Genomic DNA, 17,987 nt, shown 5'->3' on the forward strand with positions numbered 1-17,987 from the left:
GGGTGTAGTGAACGGGACCCTGACCAGGGCTGGCACTCAGGAAGCAGGGCTGGGCCACACATTTATGGAGTCCTGCTGTGTTCCTAGGCTGGTTGTTGACCCAAGGGTGTGACAGCCAGGGTAAGTCCCTCAAGGAGATACACGTGATGATGATGATGATGATGTGGGATCTAGAAGCTTCGAAGTGCTATGGGCAAAGACTAGAAGAGGGTAAAGTGTGTGTGGGGATTCGGGGAGGCCTCAGTGAGGAGGTAACATTTGAGCTGAGAACCGAAGGGAGGGAGGGGGTAGCTGTGGGGACACGTGGGGGAAGAGGGTTCCAGGCAGACGGCACAGCAGAGCCATGGTCCTGGGGCAGCCCTGGGCCTGGCGTGTTGCAGGAACAGCGAGCAGAGTGGGCAAGGAGAGGGAGGAGGGGAAGGCAGGGAGGGGACAGGCAGGTCACGCAGGGCCTTGTGGGCCTCAGACTTTGACTCCGAGGGAGGTGGGAGCCCTGGAGGACTGTGGGCAGAGGGTAGGACTGGGATGCTCATGGCCACCCTCTGGTGGCTGCTTCGGAGAAGACATCGTGGGGGGAGGACAGTGTGCTGTTGCAGGAGGGTGATGATGGGGGCTGGCCCCTGCTTGGGGTCCTGGAGATCCAGAGTGGATCTCGAGACTGCAGACTCTGGCACCTGGGGGGCTCAGTCGGTTGAGCGTCAGACTTCAGCCCGGGTCATGATCTCTCAGTTCGTGAGTTCAAGCCTTGCATCAGGCTCACTGCTGTTGGCCTGCCTGCGCTCTCCCCGCTGATAAATAAGTTATTAAAAACAAACAAACAAAAAAGACTGTGGACTCACAAAGGGGTGAGAGGGAGAAAGAATTAGCCCCTCAGGCCCTATGGGCCCCTCTCAAAAGATAGACTGGTATGTCCCACCCCGGACCAAAAGGCACCCCCAGCCCACATCCAACATAGCTTTTTAAATTATTATTTTGTTTATGTTTTATTTATTTTTGACAGAGAGAGCATGAGCGGGGGAGGGGCAGAGAGAGAAGGAGACACAGAATCCGAAGCCGGCTCCGGGCTCCGAGCTGTCAGCACGGAGCCCGACGCGGGGCTCGAACCCACAGAACGCGAGATCATGACGCGAGCCGAAGTCGGACGCTCAACCGACTGAGCCACCCAGGCGTCCCACCAACATAGCTTTTTAAAGGAATCGGTGGGGAGTGTTGCTTTCGAGATCACTTGGCCTTGTCCCACTGGGTTGCTTGTACCCCAATCACGACCGCTTGGGAAGTGTTTCGGAGACACGTTGCCCAACAACGGCTAGTAATAACCACAGAACTAACGCCACGTGCCTGCTGTGAGCCGGGCCTGCTCTCTGGGCCTCGGTTTCCTCATCTGTAAAACAGGACCAGTGAGAGCTCTCTCTGAGGGCTGCTGCAAGGATTAGATGGGCTAAGAGTACCAACGGAGCCTTCCCGGCGGCTGGGAGAGGCTCTCGCAGTCTCCTTTGTCTCATTTAAGCCGCTCCCGGTTTCTTGGCCGAGACCCCCGGCTGAGCCTGCAGGGCTGAGGCAGCCCTTGCAGACTTGCTCCCACTGGGCCGGTGTGCCTCCAGGGAGGGGGTCTTTGGGGAGTGTGTGTCCCACTGCCCCAGAGGTCTGCCCTGGTGGGAACACGACCCCCTCCTTGATCACGCACTGGCCGTGCCGCCTGCGGATCAGGCTGCCATCTGCGCAGAACGCCCTTCCCTCTCGCGCACATCTCACAGGACCTCTTCATCCTTGGATCTTCAGACCCTCCCTCCACCCCCCTCGCCCCCAGGCCCTTTCTGAGTTCTCGGTTCCAGACCAGACTGCTTGGGGCTGGAAATGGCTTCATCAAGCTCGGGATGGGGGCAGGGGACCGCTCTTCCCTGGAAAGGTCCTTCACTGCCCCGAGCAGGGGCTGCTGGGGCTGGAGGTGGTGTCCCAGGCAAAGGTGTGTGTTGGGGAGGGGGCGGGGGGCTGGATGCTATAAACAAGGGCCATCCCCATGGGGTCTGTGTGGGGGGCAGGATGATGTCAGTCCCTCACAGCCTCATAAATGTTTATGGGCAAGGGGGTCTGGGTTTGGGGGCTCCCTGGAGCCCCGCAGGCAGCTGCTCTCTCCTGCTCCATTCTGGGAGTCCTGGCAGAGGCCCCCTCCGACCCTGGCAGCCAGCCAGCCAGCCCAGAGAGGGCTGAGTAGGTGCCGAGCACAGCCCTGGTCTGAGCCGACTAAAGGGGAAACTGAGGCTGGGAGGTAGGAAGGGACTGGCTGGCCGGGAGTCTTCCCTTTCCCTCTGGGGCTTGGGCTTCGCAAAGAGCCAGGGGACTGAGGAAGGATGTACAGGGAGGGGAGGCCTGGGCGGCTGGGAAGTCACCAAAGGCACGGCCCTGACCAGGTCCCCCTGGTCCAGCCCTCAGTGACCACAGGCCCCACCGGCAGCACCAGGTCCTTGGAAACTAAGTTACTCCGTTGCCCCTGAACACTGCTGAGGCAGGGACCCTGTCGTCCCCGCTTGCCACGGAGGACAGACCCAGTAAAGAACTGCGAGCTGGGACTCTGACGTGGGTCTGGGACCCCAGAGTGCTCTCAGGGCTCGGCAGGCCCCCCTTCTCCCGGCCCACGGGTGCGGGGAGCCTCCAGCCTTTCTCAGGCCCGGACGCACCCCTGTGCCCACTCTGGCAGAGACCCAGGGTGGCTGCGGGGTAATGACAGAACAGCGGTGGCAATGCCAGCAGGGCCTGGGCTCTGCACACGAATTTTAGCTGCCCAACACCTGGCTGAGTGACTACCCCGGGGGGGGACAGAGGAAAGCAAGGCTCCAAGTCTGGCTTCCAACCGTGTTGGCACCAGGGTGGGCTGGAGAGAAAGCGGGAGGGACGGGGCCAGGTATGGGCGAGGAGGGGGACTCAGGGCCCAGACCCCGCCAGGACCCAATCGCTGCCCGTGCATACCCCTGCTCCCCGGGGTAGGGCCCCGAGAGCCCTAATTTATGGTCCACCTTGACATGTTGGAGCAAGCCTCCCTTTCCGGCTGCCAGGAAGCAGAGCCAGACCCAGGCCTGCGGAGAGCGGGGGGCCAGGGCCGTGCCAACATTCTGCAGCTGCCTAAATCACTGGGCCTGACAGGCGGCGGCGGGCGAGGATCAGGATTCTTTTCTCTCGTCCCTGCCATGCGCCCCTCCTTTGCAGGCTCCTGGTGGCCTGTCACCCACCTGTCACATGGAGACAAAGCTCCTGGGTCAGCCCGTCTGGGGTGCTCCGCTCCAATGCCAAGGAATTTGGAGTCAGGCTGTGCGTGGGCCCTGGGTGTGTCCCCCCCATGGTGCCCAGAGAGGGGATGGCCCGTGACCTGTGTGGGGGGGCACGGGGGGGGGGCCGTGGGTGGTGGTGCCCAGCTCCCACCCCCAGATGCCCTGTGTTTAGGGCCCAGCTGGAGCCGTGGGCCCTGTCAGAACAAACCCAGATGCCGTGTCTCCTGCTCCCTTGCTGGGCTGCTGCTGGGGTGTCACTGCCGCCCTGCCCTCCTGAGACGGGGCTACATCGCAGACGCCAGGGGAGGAGGGGCGGGAGACTCACACACACCAGTATGCACAGAATTTATTTCTCGCTGCATTTCAACCTGGCCGGGGACCCGGGAGGCGGCGGGGCTCACACCTTGGGTGCTGCAAACACCTTCCAGCCCTCCAGCTGGCCCATCTTGACCAACGCGGCGATCGTGCCCATGTACGCGCACGCGGCGGCTCCGATCCCATAGCTGTGAGCTGCCGGAGTCGGGAGGGTGGCGTCAGTCACGCGTGGGGCTCACCTGCAGCCACCCAGGGGGCCCAAGAGCACGTCCTTCCCTTGAGGCTGAGGGCTCCTTGAGGATTAAGTCGCGTGACCCCTTGACTTTGAAGACGTGCGCGGAAACCCGGAAACGGAGGCAAGAAGGGGTCTAGGCTGTCGGGTCCGGGGGTGGGGCACCCGAGGGGACGGCGCTTTGTCGAGTCTCAGCCTGTGCCCCGGCCACAGGGCCCGGGCCCTGTACCTGCTCTGCGGACCGGGAACGGAAGGGGACAGAATGCCCCTGCTTGCCCGAGAGCCGTCGCTGGGGAGGGAGGTCTGCTTGCTGTGTGCAGGGCTCACCCCTCGGCAGGCTGGGGGTGCACGTCAAACCCGACCTTACCCAAGGACTTAAAGCAAAGGCTAGGATGCATGGGCCTTCCTCCACGGTGCCCGCCCTCTGCCTGACTGGAACGTTCCACCAAGCACTGGCAGGCTGGTGGGCCAGGGCTACGGGAGGTGGAGAGAGCACTGTCTGCTTCCCGGCCTGGGCAGCTCCACTGTGCCAGGCTGGCGTGGGGCCCCGGCCTGCCTTCCCACTAGGGAGGCACCTCTGCTGGTTCCAGGTGACCTTGGGCCACCCAAGCCCCCTCTCTGAGCCTCCCTTCCTGCATCTCTAGAAGGGATGGTGAGTGGAAGTCCCCTGGAGGGCTGGGTGTCTGGTCAGGGCTCTGGGTGCTGGGAGAGGGACAGCAACACAAGGACCATGCACCCTCTCTATGCTTGTGGGGTGGTGGCAGAGACAGGCAGTGACCTCGTGTTCTCTGACAAGCTGCAGCAGAGGAAGGGGATATGGAAATGAGGGCAGTGGGGGTTCCAGATCATACACAGAGGGGGCTGTGCTGACACCTGGGCGAACGGCACTCCAGGAAGGGGGCAGAGCACATGCAAAGGCCCTGGGGCAGGACCCAGCCTGGCTTGGAGGACCAGCAAGGAGGCTCATGTGGCTCGTAGAGAGTGAGCAAAGGGGAAAGAGGGAGGAGGTGGGGGCAGAGAGGGGACGGGGCAGATTGTGCAGGGCCTTACGGGCCACGCTGAATGTCGCAGGGAGCCACAGGAGGGTGTAAGGGCTCGGTCAGGTACACATGCGGTAGGTGCTGAAGCAGCTGCCCTTACTATTACTGAAGCCCCGGAAGGATTTCCTGGGGCAGCCCCTCTCCTCTGCTGGGGCGAGCACTCCACACAGCTGGCTCCTGGTCCAGGACAGAACGGGGGGGGGGGGGGGGTGGTGGTCAGCGGAGGTCAGGGGCGGGGGGGCTCACTCACTGCGCGCTCCCAGGGTCAGGCCTCCGGCACAGCCTCCGATGAAGTAGTTGAGGGGGTCGTCGGGCTTCTCTCGGACCTGGGCACTGATGCAGGAGGTGAGGCCAAATATGGCACCGATGGCGGCTGTCGGGGTGGCAGCGGGGGGGCGAGCGCCGAGTCAGGGCCCGGGGGCCAGTGCCAGGAGGGCCCCCAAGGAGAAGCCAAGGCTCGCTTACCTGCAGTAAATGTGTATCGCCCTGTCCTCGCCACTCCCTCCAGGAAGGAATCTGGTGGCTGCAGCGTGACACTGTAGGCGGAGAATATCAGGCCTGCGGGACCAGAGCGGGTGAGGTGTGCGGCACCAGCGCCTGGGCACCGAGGCGCGGCGCGGCGCGGCCCTGGCTGGGGGCAGTCCCCCCTGCATCAGAGAAACCCTCTGTCCCTACAGCACCCTCAAGGAGGCTCCTAGCAACCCCCCAACCAACCCCCCTGCCCAGGAAGGGACTGTCCTGGGGTTCACCTGGGGCCCCACAGCTGCTGAGCAGCCAAGGTGGGATTCCAGCCCTGTCTGCTGTTCCAGAACCTGGGCTCTCAGCCCCACCTCTGCACCCCAGGCCCCCCTCCGCAAGGCCTGACCCCTCACCCTCCATGGCGCACCGGCCCAGCGTGCAATGGACGGGAGAACAGGCCTGGGGCCTAAGTGGCTGGGCCGCTCCCTGGCCTCCAGGGTCAGCACAGACACCACAGCTGCACCCCACAGGCCCTGCTCCCCACTCCCGTCCAAGGCTGCACTCTCCCGTGGGGCCCTGGGCTCCTCAGCCTGATCCTCCTTGGCAGAGACCTGGCTCCTGGGCCTGTCCCTCATCACCCTGGGGCCCCCTCCCTGCTAGCGGCTTGGGCCTAGGGCCATCCCTCACACCTGGCTGGCTCGGCAGCCGCTCACGCCCACCCGGCCTCACCACCCGGTCAGCTTTTCCATCTCTGCTGTCGCCCCGGCCTCCCTGCCCGACACTGGCTTTTACGCATGAGGGGCCCGCCGGGGGCCGGGCCTGGAGCTGAGCGGTGGGTGGGTGGTGAGGACAGAGGCCCCGTCCGTGGGCATCCTGAGCAAACACTGGCCTGGGCTGGTGTGCGGGTCTGGGGCGAGGCCAAGGCAAGCCCTTGGGCAGCTGCCCCCACCAGATCCTCCTCGGTGGGAGGCAGACCAAGCCCACCTGGCTGGCTCTGAGTCACCAGAAACAGCCCAGCGCGGGGCTCCCCGACCTCCAGCTGACCCTGCTCAGGGCAGACAACACACCCCTCCTCTCCCTATAGACCCCCCAGCCTGGCCTAGTTGCCATAGGGACCTCCAGGGCCAGCCCAGCCTATCCCATCCCAGCAAAACTGAACTGTTGTTTGCCAGCTGACATTCCAGGCCGCACACAGACAGTGCCCCCGTCACCCCGGAGCCCTCAGAAGTCCTAGAACTGGGAGTGCGTGACCCAGTTGTCCCCGATTATCCCAGGGTCAAAGACTGCCCCGCCCCAACTCTCTGCTAGCAACCATCCAACATGGCGGGTGACCTGTCACAGCCCCCCCTCCCCAGGTCCTGTGATCCCCAGCACATGAGGATCTGTAATGACTCAGACCTTTCCACGGCCCCCCATCACCCCACTGAAGGCCCCCTTCCTGACCCCCCACCTGCTCCAGCAGTGACCTCCAGACACAATGCACACACTCATTCACTGTGCACCCACATTCATTCATTCATTCATTCATTCATTCATTCATTCATTCATTCGTTCGTTCGTTCACTCATTCATTCATTTGGTTCCTCTGTACCTTCATTCACTCATACATTCATTCACTGTTACTGTGAAGCCTAATCCATCCATCACCCATCCCAAAGAGTTACTGAACGCCTAGGGGCGTCTGGGTGGCTCAGTGGGTTAAGCATCCGACTTCGGCTCAGGTCATGATCTCATGGTTCGTGTGTTTGAGTCCCACGTCAGGGTCTGTGCTGACAGCTCAGGGCCTGGAGCCTGTTTCGGATTCTGTCTCCCTCTCTCTCTGCCCCTCGCCCGCTCATGCTCTGTTGCTCTCTCAAAAAAAAAATATATAAACATAAAAAAAAAAGAAGAGTTACTGGGTGCCTTCATTCATTCATTCACTCCCCAGGGGCTCACCATCTCAGGAAAGCCAGATGGGACACAAGAGTGTTCTCTCAGTGAGGGCTGAGGGGAGGCAGGGAATGAGGGAGGGTGAGGTAAGGAAGGATCCAGAAGCCAAGTCCCGTATGTTGCATGGAGTTGGCCAGTGTGAACACGCAGGTGGGCATAGTGAGCAACACACACACACACACACACACACACACACACACACACACACACACACTTCCTGATCTGGGGCCCCTGTCAAAGGTTTCCACCCACCCTCCCTAAAAGACCCTCCAGCAACCCCCCTTCCCCAGAGGCTCCTGGCTCACTCAGCACCCCACTCCTGGAAAGTGCTCAGTCTCCCCCAAAAGCCTCCTGAGACTCCAGTCCACCCCCAAGGCCCGCGCATTTGTGATCAAACACATGCACTCCCATTCACAAACACCAACGTTATATCTTTCTCAGGTTCCAAATCCCCCAAATTTTCGCCCTGAAGGTCCCACATGCCCTTCAGGCGACCCCTCCTGCTTTAATTTTCCTTTAGACACAACCATGAGCCTCCACCAAGTTCGGCCAGGCCTCCCGCAACGTCAGCATCGCCCCTTAAGAATGTGCCCAAACTGGGGCGCCTGGGTGGCGCAGTCGGTTAAGCGTCCGACTTCAGCCAGGTCACGATCTCGCGGTCTGTGAGTTCGAGCCCCGCGTCAGGCTCTGGGCTGATGGCTCAGAGCCTGGAGCCTGTTTCCAATTCTGTGTCTCTCTCTCTCTCTCTGCCCCTCCCCCGTTCATGCTCTGTCTCTCTCTGTCCCAAAAATAAATAAACGTTGAAAAAAAAAAAAAAAAAAAAAAAGAATGTGCCCAAACTGGGGCGCCTGGGTGGTGCAGTCGGTTAAGCGTCCGACTTCAGCCAGGTCACGATCTCGCGGTCCGTGAGTTCGAGCCCCGCGTCAGGCTCTGGGCTGATGGCTCAGAGCCTGGAGCCTGTTTCGGATTCTGTGTCTCCCTCTCTCTCTGCCCCTCCCCCGTTCATGCTCTGTCTCTCTCTGTCCCAAAAATAAATAAACGTTGAAAAAAAAAAAAAAAGAATGTGCCCCAGTAACTTCCCCCTACAGTGACCCAACCCCACACCGCCCACCCCTCTCTCAAGGACCCCAGAGATCCCGCCATGCACCTCCACCGTCCCAACGACTCACCACTCGAGCAGACTCCACATAACCCATCCGCAGGGACTCCCCCTCGACCCTCTCTCTTCAGACCCCTCCACAAGGACCCTGCATGCACAGTCCTTGCCTCAGCCACCCTCAGGAGCAGATCAGCAGACCTGGATTTGCACACCGGCTCCAAAAGACCGAAGGGAAGTTAATACACCTCTCCGACCTTCAGTGTCCATCTCTGAGAAATGGGCACGATAACCGCTGATCTCACTAAACACGCAGAAAATGGTAGCCTGGGGGAGACTCAACTTCTGCCAGGCCTCGTTTCAGGAGCTGGAGACATGGAGGTGGCCCAAACCATCTTATCTACCGATCTCAGAGAGACTGAGCATCAAAAGGGACCCTGGAAGAGGCGAGTCGCTGGGGTCTCCCCTGCAAGGGAGTGCTAGGGCTGTGGATCCCCTTATGCCCCCCCCAGGCTACCCTTATAGTACCCCTGACCCGCCGCATCTATGATCTCGGCACCCCTACGACCCCTCTGGTGGTCCCAATTAAAGCTTCAGATATCCCTAAACATCCCACTCTCCTGGACCCTAAGAAAACCTCATCCCCCTCCAGGATAATGACCCACGATCCACCCCCCCGCCCCCAAATAACCTCAACTTAACCCTGTTAAGTCTCACGAATCCCCAGCTCCTTTGATCCCGATAACGGCCCTCTCCCACTCAACGGCTTCCCCGGAGCCTGGTGACAGCTTCAACAATAACCCCTAAGTCCCAGCACCCGGGAACAGCTTCTGACGGCCCCAGAGCCTGTCACAGGTACCACTTCCCAGTGCCCTCCAACCCTGCCGGACCCCCTTCACACAAGAGTCCCTCATGGCCTCCCCAGACATTCCCACGACGCCCACGTGTCACCCCGTGGGATACCCAGCTCCAGACCCCCTAGGACTTCCTGCGCCCTCTGAATTAGTCTGACACGCCTACAAAATCTATCTCATACAAGAGCTCCCCAGCGTCCCAGGGCCACCGCAGGCACCCCGGTGACAACCATGCGCCACCTGCGAGATCCCCAGCCCCCCAAGACGCCCTCGGACAGCCGCCAGCGACTCCATGACCTCCTTGCACCCTCTGCCTTCGGGGCCCCGGCGGCGCTCACCAGCGGCACCACTCAGTGTGGTACTGGCGTAGGTCTTGCGGTGGCACTCGGTGCCATCGGGAATGTCCCGGTATCGCTGAAGAAGCGTCTGCACCATGACCGCGCACCCCTGGCCCCGCACCGCACACCCGACCGTCTCCCCGCACCCAAGGGCAGCCGCCGCCGTTCGTTCTCGCGAGACTTCCTGGGCGGCGCGCGCAACCTCTCGGGCGCAGGGGCCGACAACAAGCGTGCAACTTTATTGAGCACCGAGAACACAGACACCGGTGGCGCTCACGCGCCGAGTCGGGACTGGCGTAAAGGAGGCGCGCGTGCACCCCCCCAGCCGATTTCTGGAGGGAGAAACTGAAGTCAGCCAGAATCAGTGAAGGCAGATCTCGCTAGCCCCAACTCAGAAGGGCCTAGGTTAGGAAGGGTTTGACCCGGAGTGGGGGTCTAATCTGGGGGTGGGACTATGACGGGTATTTGGGCGCGGGGCGGAACTCCATTTGATAGGCGCAAGATGTAACTATGGGGCGGGGCACAGCGGAAATGCGGCCACTCCCAGCGCCAGAATCCGCAAGGGGGCGTGATCACGCCCTGGGCCGGTCTCCAAGCAGAGTCCGAACCGCGTGCGACTGTTTGGGGGCGTGGCCAGACTCGCGGGCGGCGGAAGATGACGATCCCGGGGCTAGGATTTTAGCGGGACAGCACCTGTGCCCTGCCTGCGGCTGGCTCGTCCAAGCCCCGGGCGGGAGGAGGTACGCGCTAGACTTGGGGGGCGTGGCCGGGGGGGAAAACACCGCCTGAAGGGCACTTGGCCAATCCGGAGCTGTACGGTTGCCTAAGGGGCGTGGCCGTGGCCCTTTGGGTAGCTCCCAGAGACTCGCAGCCCGGGGCGTGGTCAGGCTTTCTGGACCGCAGGACCCGGACCAATCGTAGTGTTGGCTTCTCAGTGGGGCGGGGCCTGTCTCGAAGGAGTGGCCAATCCCGTTGCGGAAGCCTGAACTGGGCGGGCCGCAGGAGAACCAGGCCCGCCTGGGGGCGTGGTTTGTCAGGACGTTGGCCAATCTTAGAGTCAGGCCGGGCTCAGGGGCGGAGTTTCGAGGTGCCCAAACCATTGAGGGCGTTTGGGTTTGAGGAGGGCGCGACCCGTCGGGCCGAGGCCAATCGCTCGGTCCGGAGAGAGCCTCTGGGGGCGTGGCCCACTGGGGCTGGGGGCGGGGCCTGGGCCCGGTTCCGGGCCGTCCGGGACGGCGCCGGGGCCATGTCGGCGCCGCAGCCGCTGCAGATCCGCGAGGCGAACGCGCACCTGGCGGCTGTGCACCGGCGCGCGGCGGAGCTGGAGGCGCGGCTGGACGCGGCGGAGCGCACAGTGAGCGCCCAGGCCGAGCGCCTGGCCCGCCACGACCAGCAGCTGCGCGCTGCGCTGGAGGAGCTGGGCCGCGCCAAGGACTGGTGAGGCCCGGGGCCGGCCAGGTGGACTTCTTGAAGGACGTGGGCGGAGGCAGAGCCGAGGCTGGAAAGGGAGGAGAGGCGCGGGAACCGTGTACATTCACGTGTAGGCTGGACTTCCGGTTCAACTGAAAAAACAAGCACCAAAAACCTCGAACTAGTCACCGGCATGCAAAGTTGAGGGGTGTCACACAAGTGTGGATTTCTAACTTAAAACAGAGCCCGTTTTTCCACAAGGCAAAATCGGCTCTTTTCCGGGGGTGCGGGGATCACCCACCTCCCCTTAGGTATTGGGAGCCATGACAGGTTTTGGAGCAGAGGAGGATGGGATCACACCAGCAGTTCTGAAGAGCCCCTCTAGTTTGGAAGAGGCACTGAGGATGGAAAGGGATGAGACAAGCGCCCAGGGGGGAGGGAGGTCTGGAGCCCAAGTGGGAAAGGGTTCGGACCTGGTTGGAACCATTCATTCATCTTTGCTGAGCACCTATGTGCCAGGCAGGTTCGGGGCACCAGAGCCCCGAAGTGAGACCTACATAGCATAGCCCTCAAGCATACTAAGCAGTTACAAAATGGGGTGGTTGGGGTTGTGATGGAAGGGCACATAGGGTTCTGAGGGGCCCCAGATGGAAGGCTTCCTGGAGGAGGGGCCATCTAAGCTAAACAAATAGGAAAAGATGTAGGGGAAAGGGGACGTGCAAGGGAGCAATGAGGGTAGTGTTAGTCTGCTCTAGTTGCCATTACAGAACACCAGAGACGGGGGGGCTTTAAACAACTGATTCCTCCCCCCTCCCCCCCCCAGTTCTGGGGGCTGGAAAGTCCAACTGATAGGTTCCGTTCCTGGTGACAGATTGTCTTCCTGGCTTGCAGATTGCTGTCTTCGCTGCGTGCTCACACGGCAGAGAGCAAGCAAGCTCTCTGGTGTCTCTTCTTACAAGGGCACTAATTCTACGAGGGCCCCACCCTCACAATCTCATCTTATTTTACTTAACGTCCCAAAGGCTCCATCTCCAAATACATCACATTGGGCATGGGTGGGTAGGGATTCAGCCCAAGAGTTTTGAGGGGACACAAACATCCAGTCCATGCCAAGGGGGGCCTTGAGGCAGTGGCGAGGAGCAGGGCCTTTATCCTGATGGTGATGGGGAGCCCCCCACGAGGTCGGGAGCAGGGAGAAGAATCTCTGGTCCCCTTGGTACCACAACTGCCCTGTCTTGCCTTCCTGCCAGTGAGATTGCCGCTCTCCAGGAGCAGCTGCTGACCTCCGAGGCCACGGTCCACAGCCTGCAGGCCGCCCTGCGCCAGAGGAATGAGCTCATCGGGCAGCTGCAGCCCCGGGCCGAGCTGCTGCAGGACATCTGCCGTTGGCGGCCACCCGTGGCCGGGCTGCTGGCCGCCCTGGCCGAAGCCGAGCGCCTAGGGCCCTTGCCAACTGGAGACCCCAGCCACCCACCCCCCAGTGGGCCCGGTCCAGGCCTTGCCAACAGCACTGGGGACGAGGAAGACAGGAACCACCTGCAGCCTGCGGTGTTCGGGACCACCGTGTGAGCCCTAGAGCACAGATCCCACAACGGAGACGGACTTCCACTGCTGTGGGTGTCCTCAGGGGTCACCTGTGTCCGAGAGGGGGCCCCGTGGCACAGCCATAATCCTTTCCAAGCATCAAAACCTGCTAAAAAGTCGTAGGTTTCAAGCAGGCAGCCTGTGGGCCAAAGGCAGACGTGTAGCCCAGAGAGTTTTTTGGTTTTGTTCTGCTCTTGTCGTTTCTTAAAGATTTTAAATAATCTCTTTGTGGGGCTTGAACTTCCAACTCCGAGATCAAGAGGCCCATGCTCTACCCACTGAGCCAGTCAAGTGTCCCTTGTTTTTGTTTTTAAACAGAACTTTAAGTCAGTCGACTTACTGAAAATTTGGCAATGTTTACACAAAAATCTGGATTTCTGGCTTCAGTCTTGGTCACGCCTGCTTGGATCTGAGCCCGGGATACCCTCTTCAGCCAAAGTGTGAGGTCCAGTTGGCTCTCTTGCCTCTCTTAGGGCCAGATGTCTGGCCCCTGAAGCATCTGACATCTGTCGCTTGTGGAGGCAGATGGCATCGAGTTTTGCTCCACCTTTTCCCCCTGCCCTGATTCCCGTTCCTTCCGAAGCACCTCTCGTCCCAGGCTAAAGCTTTTTCTTTCTTATCCTTCATCCCACTCCAGAATTGGGGACCTCAAGACTTGTGCCGTCTTGCCCTGGTTGTAGGAAGACAGATTTTTAATGCTAGATTTTTCTCTCCCCCTAACTCTGTCCTTCTGTCAACCTTTAGCCCAGAAGGCAGAGCGTGCGTGTGAGACATTGTGAGATGTTGGCAGCTAGGCTGTGCTGCCCTGGAAAACTCAGGCATCCTTCAACCTTTTCTTGGTACAGTCCTTCCTGAGGGACTTTCCACTGGCTCTTCCCTCTGCCTAGAACATTCTTCCCCCAGATGTCACAAGGACCAGTTCCTTGTCCCTCAGATCTTTGCTCAGAAGTCACCTCCTCGGAGGGGTCTTCCCTGATTGCCTTATCCGAAGTGATTCCCATCATTCTGTTATCTCTATGGAACTTCTTGTCACCAGAGTGTCAGCTACTCGAGGGCAGGGTTTCTGTTATCACCAGGAGGAGGTTCCTGGGACCTCCGTAGGAACAGGATGGGTTTGTGGGCCCTGAAGGGAGTTAGCGAACCCCAGCACATCTGATGAGCCCCCTGGCCAGTTTAGCTTTTGTAGCAAGCAGCTGGCCCCTTTTTATATTTTCTAGAGAATCTTTTTTTTTTTTTTTAATCTCATTTCCCTGCTGGCCAGAGACATTCCGGGTGCCTGTTTTTGTTTTTAAATGAAACCAGGGAATCCTGTGCCTTTTCTCTGCCCAGCCGAATGAAGCGCCCAGCCCGGTACCACGGTAGCCATTTGCCCGCCTCCTTACTCAGGGAATTTCACACCAAGAACTGCCAAGGGGCAGGGCCTGTTTTGGCCTGGAAAGGTCGGTGTCCCTCCCCAGCCCCCAGGATGGTGCTGCCTGCCCGCCTGGTGTCTAACAGTGACCCCTCAGTGTAGGAACAATGGCCCCATTTTCTAAGGATGACTAAGGGGGGGCTGCTCGTATGAGGGAAAGGCAGGCCGAGGCCTGTCTGAGCTCAAGAATAAACTGAATGATTTCTTGGCCTTGGTCCTTCCTCCTTCCTCCTTCCCGGGTGGGGACTGGAGGGGTGGCCCGGGTGCCGTTCCGGGGTCAGGGTGGGGTCCTGCCTGGCAGGGAGACACAGGTTACAGCCACGGGGGGCTGGTGTCTAATCTTTGCGGCACAGGCTCGCCCCATTTTACAGATGTGGAAAGTGAGGCTCAGTGTGGGCCTCGGGGTCGGGAGGACCTGGAACACTTCCACGTTCTGGGGGGTTATTGTTGAGATTCTGATTCTCTTCAAGATGAGGCGGTGCCAAAACAGAGTTACAATGGCTGTGGTTAATATTTGACATTTTTCTATGGGAAAAAAATGTGATTTTTGTAACCCGCGTGGAAAACACAATGCAGCAGTTCTCTGCCTACTCGAACAATTACGGACTGCAGGAGGGCACCAGAATTTTTGCTGTAGTTTCACATACAATTGACAGTGTTACATCAGCTGTGGCCCGAACCACGGTGCTGGGCCGCGTGCTCTCTGTGGATTGGTTTCTGATACCACCGTTGTTCTGTGTCTGAGTCCAAGCTTCGAAAAGCCTCTGATGACCTCTCTGGGTGTCTGCAGCTGATGGGTCCCCAAACGGGGCCCACGTTTTAGGTCCTGGGAAATCCAAAGTCATTTTCAGTCCCATCTGTGGGTTTGAAATGCTCTCAGTTGGCAAAGGTGTCCAAAGTCTCCATCGAAGGCCTTCCGCGACGGTGGCCTTGGTTCTTCTCGGGCATCGGGGGGGCAGAGGCACTTTGTCGCTTGATGCCGTAGTCCCCTGGCTCCCCCAGCTTATTATGAGCAAGACCACTGGGTGATGTTTGAGCACTGAAAACCGACCACCAAAAGACCCACATCGACAAAAACACCACAACTGGCCTCTAAAAAACTACCAGGAACTTCTCTGACAATGTTGAAACATCGTAAGGCTGCTGTATCCTGGCTCAGGCACATTGATCTGAAAACCTGGACGTGGGCCTGGGCCACCTCAAACCCCTTTGAACCTGATCCCTCAGCAGCCTTGGCTGCTGCTGCCCTGTGAAAAGGGGCAGGGGGCCTGTTCCAGGTCACAGAGGAATTGGGTCTTGAGCCTCCTCGGCCATGACCTTGCCCCTCTCCATTCAGGACCCTGGTCCTTGTAGGGCTGTGGCCCACCCCTCCTTCTTATAGCCAGGAATAGTGACCTTCCTCTTACAGCCAGGAAGGGTGACCCCCGACTCCCCACCTGGGTCTGGCTTTATCCCAGACCTGGGCACTGCAAGGCTGGGAGTGAGCAGAACAGAGGCTGGGCAGTGGTGCCCGCGAGAGTACTGCCCTGTCCCTCTTGGCCCGGCCACTCCGCTCCACAGGGTGTGCCTAGGGCTACGGGGCACCGGCACAGTGAGAGTTACAGCCGGGGCCCCTCCCAGTCTCCTGAGCCACCATCCCTTAGCAACAGTCCTGCTGGGCAGGACGCGTTGCCAGCGCTGGGCAAAGTGGGCAGGAGCCAGAGGAGTGGCTGTCTGGCTTCCAGAACAGACGCGGGGCAGGTGAGCAGGTAGTGGGCCAGGGCAGGCTTGCGGCACCTGACCACAGCCTGGCCGGCAGAGTGGGAGCCCTTCCTCCAGCTCTCTCCAATCCAGCTACCCAGACAGCCCTGACCCAGCATGGATGCTGTGGACGCCACTGTGGAGAAGCTCCGGGCACAGTGTCTGTCCCGAGGGGCCTTGGGCATCCAGGGCCTGGCTAGGTGAGCTGTCCCCTGAACCTTCTCGACCCCCAGCTCCAGAGACTACCTTCTAATTCCGACCCCCGCCCCTCAGGTTTTTCCGCCGCCTGGATCGGGACAAGAGCCGATCCCTGGACTCGGGGGAACTCCAGCGGGGCCTGGCTGAGCTGGGGCTGGTGCTGGACGCAGCTGAGGCGGAGGGTGTGTGCAGGCGCTGGGACCGTGACGGCAGTGGGACGCTGGACCTGGAGGAGTTCCTGAGGGCACTGCGGGTGAGGCCCTGGGCCCCGTGGTCTGGAGGGTGGGCTTGCCCGGGACAGTGCAGACACCGGATGTCTGAGAGCCCTGGTGGGTGGAGGGCCCCCCAGTTACTGCCTTCTCCTCCCCAGCCCCCCATGTCCCAGGCCCGGGAGGCGGTCATCGCAGCCGCGTTTGCCAAGCTGGACCGCAGTGGGGACGGCGTGGTGACCGTGGACGACCTCCGGGGGGTCTACAGTGGCCGCGCCCACCCCAAGGTGCGAAATGGGGAGTGGACCGAGGAGGAGGTCCTCCGCCGCTTCCTGGACAACTTCGACTCCTCTGAGAAGGATGGGCAGGTGGGTGCCCCCGGATACCCCTGCCCCCTCCACCCCGGTGTCTGGTCTCCACTTACAGCCCATCTGCCCCCAGGTCACTCTGGCTGAATTCCAGGACTACTACAGCGGCGTGAGCGCCTCCGTGGACACAGATGAGGAGTTTGTGGCCATGATGACCAGCGCCTGGCAGCTGTGAGCAGTACACGCTTACCCAGCCAGCACCATCGTAGTGTAGGACCCCCACCCTGGCCCCCGAGCCCTGGCCCCTCTCACCTGGGCTTCTAGCTGCACAGCGCCCAGGGTGGGGGGGCTACAGAGGAACGTGGAAGATTGAGGCTGTGGGACCGGCCGGACCGGGTCTCAGAGGACCCAGCTTGGCCATCAGGTGGAAGGAGGACAAAGGTTCCAAGGATGGGTCACTGGCTCAGAATCCCTGTCCCTGCTGTGCTGACCTCAGGCCTCACAAAGCCACTGCAGATGCCCCCCACCCTGCTTCCTCCCGTCTCTGCTCAGTGAATCCTCCGCCCTGCCAGCAACGCCCTGCCCCTACGCGTGCCCCCACACCCCGCCCCCACCCAGGGAAGCCAGACGGCCGGGGACAAAGCAAAGCTCAGCACGGAGGCGGCCAGTCTTGGAAGGGAGCCAAGTGTGGTGACCTGCCCGGACGTGCAGTGGGGCGCAGGGGCCAGGCTGGCCCGGGAGCCGGAGGCTGTTCTTGGCCAGGCTGTCTGGCTTCCTGAGGCCCCTGGGGCATGCAGGAGGTCAGGGTTTTAGTTAAAAGTTTTAATGTAGTTCCCAAATACATTTCATATGACAATCTTACATAAATGTTCCAAAACACATGGGCATTATCTGGTTTTACTTGTCACTAGTTGGCTAAGGCTTAAAGCAGAGAAGTGTGACCGGATCTGCTGGGAGGGCCTTTGGTGTCTTCCCATGGCTCAGGCTCAGGCTGCACACGACCGACCCGAGGTGTGGGTGGTGTAGCTGCACAGATGAGGCCTTCTCACCCTCTGAGGGCAGGGCTGGGCAGTTTCCTCTGAAATCCCTTGGAGCCCTGTGCACAGGACCATCTTCACAGGCCTTCCCAGGTGCATGATGCCCGGCTGGCTCTTGGCCACGCTCCAGGGTGGGGGGTGGGCATAGCGCCTGCTCCCGTGGGGGATGGCCGGTTGCCGGGAACCAGTCCCCTGCCCCCTCCTCGAAGGCCCTGCCAAGGTCCCCCTCTGCCTCTCACAGAGGACCCCAGCCCTGGATGGTCTTGGGGGCGGTGAGGTCCAGGGCTGGGCAAGGAATGGCCAGCGGCAGGAAGCAGTTCTGCGCCTGGGTGCCAGATGATGGGTGACCGACGTGATGGGGACAGGCAGGAAGGTGCATGGGGACCCTCCCAGGGTCCAGCGACCCTTTTCTAGGTAAGCTCTCTCCAGGTCTGGGGCCCAACCCCTCAACACGTCAGCACTGGGCCTGAAGCACCCCTGGGTAGGGAACAAGCAGGGGCCTGACCCCCACCCCAGCACAGAGGCCAGGAGCACAGGGAGGAGGAGGATGTGGCCCAGGATGGA

The 17,987-nt window shown here is 60.8% G+C and overlaps 3 protein-coding genes across 4 annotated transcripts; 2 read left to right on the plus strand and 1 right to left on the minus strand.

The window, feature by feature from the left end:
* Positions 1–3,591: 3,591 nt before the first annotated feature.
* Positions 3,592–9,725, minus strand: NDUFA11 (NADH:ubiquinone oxidoreductase subunit A11). Its single transcript, XM_003981714.6, has 4 exons — positions 9,527–9,725; positions 5,316–5,408; positions 5,101–5,223; positions 3,592–3,773 (listed from the first exon to the last, which is right to left on the minus strand). Exons 1-4 carry the CDS (start codon positions 9,621–9,623, stop codon positions 3,661–3,663), a joined length of 426 nt encoding a protein of 141 aa, XP_003981763.1. The 5' UTR covers positions 9,624–9,725; the 3' UTR covers positions 3,592–3,660.
* Positions 9,726–9,883: 158 nt separating this feature from the next.
* VMAC (vimentin type intermediate filament associated coiled-coil protein) lies at positions 9,884–14,141 on the plus strand. 2 transcript variants are annotated; one of them, XM_045044494.1, is made up of 2 exons: positions 9,884–10,266; positions 12,187–14,141. In XM_045044494.1, exons 1-2 carry the CDS (start codon positions 10,037–10,039, stop codon positions 12,503–12,505), a joined length of 549 nt encoding a protein of 182 aa, XP_044900429.1. In that variant the 5' UTR covers positions 9,884–10,036; the 3' UTR covers positions 12,506–14,141. The 2 variants fall into 2 exon arrangements, with proteins under 2 accessions (XP_044900429.1, XP_003981764.1); XM_003981715.6 differs by lacking the exon at positions 9,884–10,266 and adding an exon at positions 10,711–10,963.
* Positions 14,142–14,286: 145 nt separating this feature from the next.
* Positions 14,287–17,267, plus strand: CAPS (calcyphosine). The gene is made up of 4 exons (XM_003981716.5): positions 14,287–15,871; positions 15,945–16,122; positions 16,240–16,446; positions 16,520–17,267. Exons 1-4 carry the CDS (start codon positions 15,789–15,791, stop codon positions 16,619–16,621), a joined length of 570 nt encoding a protein of 189 aa, XP_003981765.1. The 5' UTR covers positions 14,287–15,788; the 3' UTR covers positions 16,622–17,267.
* The last annotated feature ends 720 nt before the right edge of the window (positions 17,268–17,987 follow it).

This window comes from Felis catus, chromosome A2 (genome assembly GCF_018350175.1).
Source record: "Felis catus isolate Fca126 chromosome A2, F.catus_Fca126_mat1.0, whole genome shotgun sequence".
NCBI lineage: Eukaryota > Metazoa > Chordata > Mammalia > Carnivora > Felidae > Felis > Felis catus.